Source organism: Balaenoptera borealis (assembly GCF_965194805.1).
Source record: "Balaenoptera borealis genome assembly, chromosome: 7".
Lineage (NCBI taxonomy): Eukaryota > Metazoa > Chordata > Mammalia > Artiodactyla > Balaenopteridae > Balaenoptera > Balaenoptera borealis.
In genome coordinates this window covers 80,098,288-80,107,410 of record NC_138864.1, presented here as the reverse complement: position 1 = coordinate 80,107,410, position 9,123 = coordinate 80,098,288, and the positions used below count along the sequence as shown (strand labels likewise).

The window sequence follows — 9,123 nt, the reverse complement described above, 5'->3', positions numbered from 1 at the left end:
GTACACCACTATGCAGAGGGCTGGGATTGTACTGAATGGATCCCAGGGCAGGCAAGCTATCTTTTACAGTTTACACAGGTCTGAGAGTTTACAGTCTCCTTTGTACCTGGTGCCCAGTAGGCAGCAGAGCCCAGAATGTGCATGTTTGTGAAAATAAACCAAGTTTCCCTAAGATCTGTGGCAACAAAAGCATATATTCAGAAGATTCTTTTCCTTATGAAAGGATTAAAATAGGATTCTTTAGCCAGTTTCCTTTTTGTTTACCAGTAAAAGTATTAGATATATAAAACACTGTTGATCTACTCACCTTTTCAGGACCATATATTGTACAAATATATGTTATACTTGTGCAGGTCTTTGTGTAGGCTTTGCTATTTGTATTTGTAACTGGCACACACCTACAGAGGGAGAATAATTGAGGATTAAGATCTCAAAGGACTTCAAAACTTATCCTGGCCTTATCCTTCTTAAAACATCAAAATGCACCTGGAATCACAACTAGTTAGATTTAGACCTAGAACTATAGGCGTCCAGTGCCATCTCTCTTCACCACACTACATTTCCTGGTGGGGTGGACTTTTTAAGTACCTAGGTACTCTGTATCCAATGGAACTTGTTCCGGTTGTGTTTCCTGCATCATCCTTTTGAGGGCTGGGTGTTCTGCGAATACACAAGCGAGCAGATGATGCACCGACGGAAAGCTGTGTGAGGCGTGGGTTCTTTCCACTTGTGAGCCCTAACACCACGCCACCACGCCACCACACAGACAGCTAGCCAGACCCCAGGCGGCGCGTTCTGCCGCGGACCGCCGGGCCACCGCGCTGGCCCGGCAGCGCCCCCCTCTGTCCTCCCGCAGCCTTGCATCGGGTCGCCACTGGCCGCGCGCTTTCTTCCAAGGTAAAGGAAGCTCGGCCTCCGGGCTCCGAGCCTGATGGGGTGAGGGACTTGTCCCTCCCTATACGTCCCCCACCCTCCCACACACACACATTAAACCCTGACCCTGGGCCGTTTCTGGACCCGGAGGCACGCGCTTCTTCCTCGGCGAGCCAGTCGCGACACCAAGCGTCGTCGGTCCGCTCCCTTCCCAGACAGATTAACGGATTAACGCGACGGCGCGCCCACCCGCAGGTTTTATTTAGGGTTCTGGGGAGACTAGAGGAGAAAGGGGTCGACTAATGTGTGCGGTGCGTGCGCAGGTAAAACTTTCGCAACGCGTGGTCTTCGCCCCAACCCCGCCGCGACCCCGGGACGCTCCGGGGCCGCTCTAGGCCTGAACCATACCCGCGCCGGCGGCGCGTCGTCGCCCCTTCTCGGGCCGGGCGGCGGGGCGGAGGCCTTAGTGCCGCGCGAGCATCTGCAGAACAAAGACTCGGGTCCAGCCCTAGACTGAGAACGGCCGCCGCCGTCTCCCCGGCCCGGCCGCCCTGACCCAGCTAAGCCCGAAACCCACCCGAGCAGCGGGGGCCGGCTCCACGCGCGCTGCCAAACCAGCGGGGCCCTGGAGACAACTGAACCCGGAGGCCCCAGGGGGTCCTCGGTATTCAAAGCTCCCTCCTGCACCAAACCCACCACCCCAGGCCCCTCTGCATTATTATTATTTTTTTTTCTCAAGCCGCCAAGCTGTCATTCTAACGCTGGGAAGGGGGCCTCGCGGTGCCCACGTTCGAGGCAGGTGGGCAGGGGAGGGGGCGCTGCAGGTCGGTGCTGTAAATCCTGTCTTTTTGCGGTTGTTGTTCCCACTCACCACCCGCCGCCCCCCTCCACCCGGGTTCCCCCCCTTTCTTTCCGCCGCGCAGTTGCTATGGGTTACCAGGGCGGTTGCCATGGGTTACCGGACCGAGGCCGACTGGCTCGCTACCTGCCACCCAGTCACCGCCGCCGCCGCCGGCGGAGCGGCCAGGGCGGGAGGCAGCGGGAGCGCGCGTGTGCGGGCCGCAGCGCGGGGAGTGTGCGCGAGCCGGCCGGGCGCTGCAGCCAACAGGCGGGCCGGGTGCCGCCGCGGGAGCGCCGCCGCCGGTGGGGTGGGGGGCAGAGCTATAAAGAAGGCCCAGAGGTAAGAAACAAGCAAAAACACAACCGCAAGTTATGCCCGTGCTGTGCCTCTAGCGGCAAAGACAAGCGGTGTGGGGCTTTGGATGCGTCTACACTTCTCGTCGGGGGAGAAAGGGTATTTTCCTCTTTAGCATAAACCATTTGCATAGTGTCTTTAGACCAGAGTTTAAATTCCGCGTAAAATTGTAGCTTAATTTTTTTTTCTCGTTTCCTATCTTTTGAAAACAAGTCTTTGGAATTTTGGAGAAAGAGAAAAGGGTCACTACCAGAGTTTGCGCAGCTAAAATCAATTAGTGTCCAATGCACTGTTCATAACAATGATCTAGAAAAGTTTCCAGCAAGAGTGAAGAGCAATTGTGCCTGACTTAAAGGAACAATGGTGACTCGTTTGTGAGCTGCATATGGCAAAGAATAGAGCCAAAATCCTTTGTTAATACTTCAAACTTAAAGAAATTGTTGCTTATTTACGTCCTAAACTTTTTGAACTCCATTCTACTAAAATGTATTAATTTCTTGTGACCTTTATGTGCAAAGGAAATTGTATCTATGCTTTGACTGTCAAACTGCAATAACTAATTTCAGACAGCTTTGTGTATTTGAAAATATGTGTATATATATTATATATATAATAAAGGTCTATATTCCAAACAAAAGCAGAACATTGTATTGAAATAAATTGTTCCTACATTGAAAAGATGCTGCATTGTATTCATAGGATACCAACTAAGTGATTTAAATATTAAGAGGAAAACTATTTAGAAATAGAATTAACTTTTGTTATTTTTATCTTTAAAATTTTAGAGGCCTTTCATGGAAAAGGGTCTTCCTTTATAGCTGAAATACTGAAAACCTTATTTGTACCACAGTAGCTCAATAATGATGACTCCTTAAGGCACCAAAAAACATAAACTGAGTTCAAAACAACATTCAGTTTACTGTTGGGATATAATGGTAATTGTGGCTAGGCTAAATGAATTTGTTTAAATTCTTAATAGCCATAAAAGAAATTTTTTTTTTTACCAGACTATAGTAAGCTTATTGCGTATCACTTGTTTGTATTTAATTACTTAGTAAACTGTGAACTAGGCTTAAAAAGCTCCTGCAAGATATTTAATATCTTAATGGACATAACTACTTAAAGATTAACATTTCTGTTTTTCCTTAGTAATTTTTAAAACTTGAAATTTTAACTAGAATTTAAATCACTTTCTTCCAAGTGAGACTTTAAAAGAAGCCCTAAGTAACAGGTTATTGACTTTCATTGTTGACACCTTTGGGTTATATATAAAACCAGTTCTCAAACAGAACACATAAACTATCTCTATAGGTGAATAAGTGTGCCCTTTAAGAATTAGCCAGGGAAATACAGTTTTTTGTATGTAAATCATAAAGCAACCAGGATTAGAATTCTTTAAATCTGTTACATTTAAAATAGTTTTAAATAAACATCTATGCTATTTAGTTATTTAAGTAATTGTTTTCTTTTTCTAAAGAAAGCTTTATAAAAATATGGCGGAGAAAAATAAGAGACTTGAACAAAACAAGAAAGCCATTGGGGGCTGAAGTTCATTTAAATATCTCAGCTGCAGGAAATCAGTTTAAAGAAGCCAGTGCTTAGATATCAAAACAACCAAACCAAGGCTAAACGCCTTAAATGTACACAACTACAGTGAATATGAAACCAAATTTTACCAAAATTATTCATTAAAAATTACTAATCATTCAGAAACACACTGAATTTAGATCTAACACAGAAGAAATATATTCTCTTGTATAAAATAAGCGATCCAACAAACTGAAGTTGATTTTTTCATGTTTAATGTGAAAATGAAGATCTCATGAAGTTTACATATCACAGTATTAGGCATTACTTAATATCAATTTTGATAGCTATAGTTACATCATCTAAAAATCACATGACGATTGGTGGCACGTTATATGCTTTTCAAAACTGCAGTAAAACAGAAATAACGTGAATGCAAATACGTATTGCCAAGGACCTAGGGATCACATTCAAATGACTGGATGGCAAACTACATGTTAGCAAGATAAAAAGAAATTGCTTAATCTTTTTTTCCCCCTGTATTAAAATAATGAGTCTTAAATGACAAAGTAACAAGATCCAAGATACCTTAAATCAAAATATTTACGAAAAGTTCAATAATGTTTTAGAGCAAACAAAAAACAAAAAGGCGAAATTAAGGAGATCATGCGTATTCTAAATTTAATTTTTTCTGTTGGTTCTTAGTTACAAGCATTTCAAAGGCTCTTTAAATAATACTTTTAAACTCCTAGTTAAAATAAAATGAGGTGAGGTAATATTTAATTAAAGCAACAAGTTATACCGGTTATGTAAAAATATCTTCCTGTTAATTTCAGAGATATTTTGTACCATTCAACAGGAAGAAACTTGAACAATTATCTCAAGAAAATGCTGCTTTATCTGAAAGTTTGAAGTTCAATGTACTTTATCTAAGACATTTAATCTTTGGGCCACTAAAAAAAGAAAAAAAACATTTAATTAATGCTTTATAAAATAAGCATTTATAGATGCTCAGGCAAATGCCTTAAAAGAAAGGACTTTTTAGAAATGAATAATTAATTCTGAAATTAGCAAGTTCATATCCTTTTCTAAATTATGGGAATATTTATTGGCAAAATTTATTAATTTTTATAAGATCCTACTTTTAACTTAAAAAAGTAACAAGCAACTGTCACTGACACTGAAAGTTATCTAGTGATAAGAAATTGCACATTAAGTCAGAAAATAAATCATGAACCTGTAATTCTAATTACACATAGATAATGAAAACAAATGGTTTGTTTCCAGAAGCCATGTGTTAAAGCTGATTTTGGACAATGAAAATGTATTTCTGAATCTATATATTGCAAATATAAGCAAAATGACTAGTGCTATTTCTGGGCTTTTTCTCTAAGATGTAAACATTATTTTAACATGTCTCTCTATTCATAAGATACATTTTCCATTTACGTGTGAAATAGAATACTGGAAAGGTTAAACACTCTTAAAATATTTCAATCAACCACCCCAAAAGTAAGTGTTTTCCCAGTGCAGGGGAGGTACCCACAGAATTCCAACCGCCTGTCTGAGAGGCATTCTGGTCTGTGCCGAAAGTCTTCGTAGTGGCTAAGACCATACCTGCTGTGTTTATGCTAACACTGCCCCAGTGATACAAGAAGGAATTCTCTATCTGGATTTCAAATGCTACCTATTTACCTATCTTTTAAAATGCAATAAAGCCAACTAGGTTTTTTTAAACATATAAATCATTTCATTTGAGGGCAGGATCTTGTTTTACCAATAGCGTGCGCCTATCAAGGAGAATACTGCATTCACTGGCTTTTAGCTTTTTACAGAAGCTTAGCCAAAATAGGACAACATAAAAATACCACTAATAAACAACACAACATCTTTACGAATTTAAATACTTAATATGACAGTGAGCTTTAGGTAAGAATATATTATTAGCAAGCTTTCTGCTCTATGACTGGACACAGTTTGCTATTCCTAAAATGGTAACATTACAATTATTTTTCAGGATTCCTGCAGAGCTGTGCTCATTTTACATCCGTGTGAACTGCTGTCATCACTACTATGTCCAAACCCAGAGGATGAACTGGAAAAGAAGAGAGGGGGAAAATAATAAAAAGAGGAAATTGGTTTTCACAACACACTCAAAGCCTGAGTAACAGAGGAGAACTTTAATTATCTCCAGTCACAGAGAGAGACAGGAAATTTGGACTTTTAATTAGCCATTTGGAGTGCAGTTGGATATTTTTTTAGCTAGATAATTTAAACGCGAATAATTCAAGTCTGACTAAATGAAAGTCACATAATCAGAATGCAGATAATTGAATTTCTACTGCATTCATTAATTCAGTGTGGAGGTGTGTGTGAAGACTTCTATGATGAACTGTCACAGCTCAATGAAATCTCAGTCAATTAATTTTTTCATTATCTTAGTATTACATCAACAAAAAAGTGGAGTGTGTGTATATATCTATACACACGCATATGTGCACGATGTGTTATATAAATACGTATACATTAAATCAAAATGCAAGGAAATACCTTTCCGAATCATAATCTATATCATTTTCTTTTTTTCCTTCTTCTTCTTCTTCAGGGAAACGTCTGTTCATCAAGGCAAACTTGTGAATTGCTTCTTCTACGGAGTACTTAGTCTGCCCGGAAACACATGCCTCGATGTCTTCTGAATTCAGATGGCTTTGCAGGAAGAGGTGAAGGCTGCTATCTGAAAGCAGAAGTGCATTCTGTAGGACCCTACGTAAAAGAAAAAAGGAGACATGACCAGTGGACGGGGATGGACAATTATAGGGTGGGAAAGAGAAAAAACATTAGAAATGTGCCACTGAAGTAATTTCTCTACTATGGCAAACTTGGCATCAATTGCGACTCTTCCTATTAAAGGGATGAAAGCATATGTTAACTTTTATTCGATTATTTGGAAATTTAGGTGAGTAAAAACATGAAACTAATAGTTAAGAACATCTGTTAAAAGAATAACTTCAAGGACATTTCTTCAGTTTAACCATCTGTTGTGACCATGTGGATTAATTATGGAAATATTTTGCTTAGATAGTCACAGAAATTTATTCTGCTTTTAAAAAATTTACTGCCAACCAGCATGCCAATTCTGTGATCTTTATTGGCTAGGCTGTCATGAAACATCAAAACTTTCAACGACTATTAAAAACTATATTGAAAAGTCAATAGATTTCTCAGCATGTCTTACATTTTCGAACTTTACGAGGATGCTTATATACACGTTCACAAGGGCTCGCTGCGAGGTGGCTTTTTTGAATACTTAAAATTGACTGGAAATTTCTATAAAATCTTCAGCAGCACTGCGTATCTATTTTAAAATGAGTCCCTAAATAAAATTGCTCCCAGCCAATTTTACCATATATGTAATTAAAGTATGATAATTTTGTAATAAGTACATACTAGCCTTCCCACATGCAAGATCAAAGTTTACAAAGAGAGTACAAATTTCAGCAGGTGCATCAGAACTACATGGAGAATGAAAAACTGCCCTGTAGCAAAATCTGCACGTGCTCAAATTCATATTAGCAGTGAATGTGTCTTTTTCTGAAATGCATTATTTATATTTAAATAAAAACTGGTTTTCTCTTTTTAGCAAAGATTTTGATGTATGATAATTTAGTCTCTATTAATAGCTCGATAATGATATAACACAGACACTAAAACCAGATATAGGGGACAAAACTGAAACACTGAAACCCAAGTATAACTCTGTCCAACATGGGATTTTTCATATAGAGGTCTATGAAAAAGAGTATGTATTTCATACCAAACGAAACTTAGTTTATATTCTGCATTTTTTAAACAAGTAATTAGATAAGTAAATCTCTTTTGGCCATTCATATCAATTTACTAAAAATCCAAGGCCACTGGAATACTTCCTTCTCTTCCAAATAAAACAGAATTATTTCTTCAAGAAGGCGAGCGTCTAAAAATGCACAGTATCAAAACCAAAATCTAGCTGTCCTCTTTGCTTCAAATAAGCTTACAAATGTAGTTTGAGAAATATTCTTTACTGACCTACTAAAAGGAAAAGGAAAACCTTTGTGCCTTTTTAAAAGGCAAAGTCTCAAGCAAAGCAGTTAAATATTTACACTCCCTCCATGTCCTCTGCCCTGGGTGGCCTCAGAAGATGACCATATCACATGATAAAGATTAATTTACCAAGTATAAGGAGTAAAGTAGTAAATCCCTTTTACTACTCTTTGAGATTTATTTTCTACCTTTATAAATGTTTACCACTCTTGTTTTAAATGCTTCAAATCAAGAGAAGATTTATATAGCAACGACCCATTAATATTACCTTGCATTTGCTGTGAAGTTTGAACGGAGTGTTTCCTGTGTCCTTTTGTCAGTGGTTTCCTGCCAGCGATGTTACAAGTAACTGTTCATGGGATTATACTTACTGCTTTGTTTCTGTTGGAAATGTATTTTCTTGATAAAATAATGGGTAATCTTTAAAATTGATTTTAGATGGTTCGAGGCATTACACCACAAAAGTAATGAGCACTAATGCCAATGATATTGGACACAAATTCATTTTAGCGTTATTTCATGTCTAAAGCAATTCTACTGAGCCTTGAACTGGTCATACACTGTTATTAACTTGCTAGTAACCTAACACATGGGTACAGCAAACAAAAGTGATCGAGTCCAGGTTGATCGGGACCTCAAGGCTACTGTCCTTTTTCTTGAGCTATAATTCAATTTCCAATTTTACTGTGCATTAGACTCATTTCCCAGTGTTTTCTTTTCTGCTTAATACTGCCATCTGGAGGACACACAGGTGAACAGCCAGAGGGAGCCTGGCACACCCAGCTCACAATTCTAAACTGGGAGAAGGATGTTCAGGGAACATCTGAACACCCACACAGGCCCTGAGTTCAAAAACATCTGCCAGGCACAGTTTAGGTTTTTTGAATTGCTTCTGTCTGATTGGCTAAATGTATGCCACCGTACTCCATGGGTATGAGTTTTAAATAAGCAAAAATACTTTTTTATTGTATTTAGGATTTTTATTTTCAGTCCCGTATTTCATTCCACAATTAAAAATACAAAATTTTTAGAGTGCTTTCCCATCCGGTTCAGTGAGCATAATTAGTTCATTTTAAGTAATATCTGGTTTATTATACATCAGAGAGTGTTGTGACTGCCATCATAATATTAAACCTTATTTTTACCTTAGTCATACTTGTGCCACATTTTCCACCAACAAATCTAACAGCAGAAAATCAACTTCAAACTTAATATAAAGAGTACTTTGTAAAACAGTCAATAAAATGTCATCTTTATAAGCCTCCATAAAAATAAATGTATACAATTTTCAAGCCTTTATAAAAGGAACAAAAAATAGCCTCTAGAATTTTAAAGGAATTTCTGAAAGGATATTTACAACACAAGTCAAAAGTTATTCCTTTCTCCATACCAACTTATAAATTAAACAAAGCAAAACCTGTTCTTCCTTGAATTAAACACAGCTGAAA

General features: G+C 38.6%; 1 protein-coding gene and 1 long non-coding RNA gene across 5 annotated transcripts in view; one reads left to right on the top strand and one right to left on the bottom strand.

Annotated features, from left to right (window-relative positions):
• Positions 1–2,053: 2,053 nt before the first annotated feature.
• Positions 2,054–8,540, top strand: LOC309632277. Its single transcript, XR_014246830.1, has 2 exons — positions 2,054–2,167; positions 6,201–8,540. It is a non-coding gene; the product is annotated as an uncharacterized lncRNA (long non-coding RNA).
• Positions 3,854–9,123, bottom strand: part of SNX10 (sorting nexin 10) — a 76,260-nt gene continuing 70,990 nt past the window's right edge. For all 4 annotated transcript variants that reach the window (XM_082399594.1, XM_082399597.1, XM_082399595.1 and 1 more), the window contains 2 exons: positions 6,146–6,358; positions 3,854–5,690 (listed from right to left, as the gene is read on the bottom strand). In XM_082399594.1, the coding sequence (XP_082255720.1) occupies positions 5,609–5,690; positions 6,146–6,358 (295 nt within the window). In that variant the 3' untranslated portion in view covers positions 3,854–5,608. The remainder of the gene's footprint in view (positions 5,691–6,145; positions 6,359–9,123) is intronic.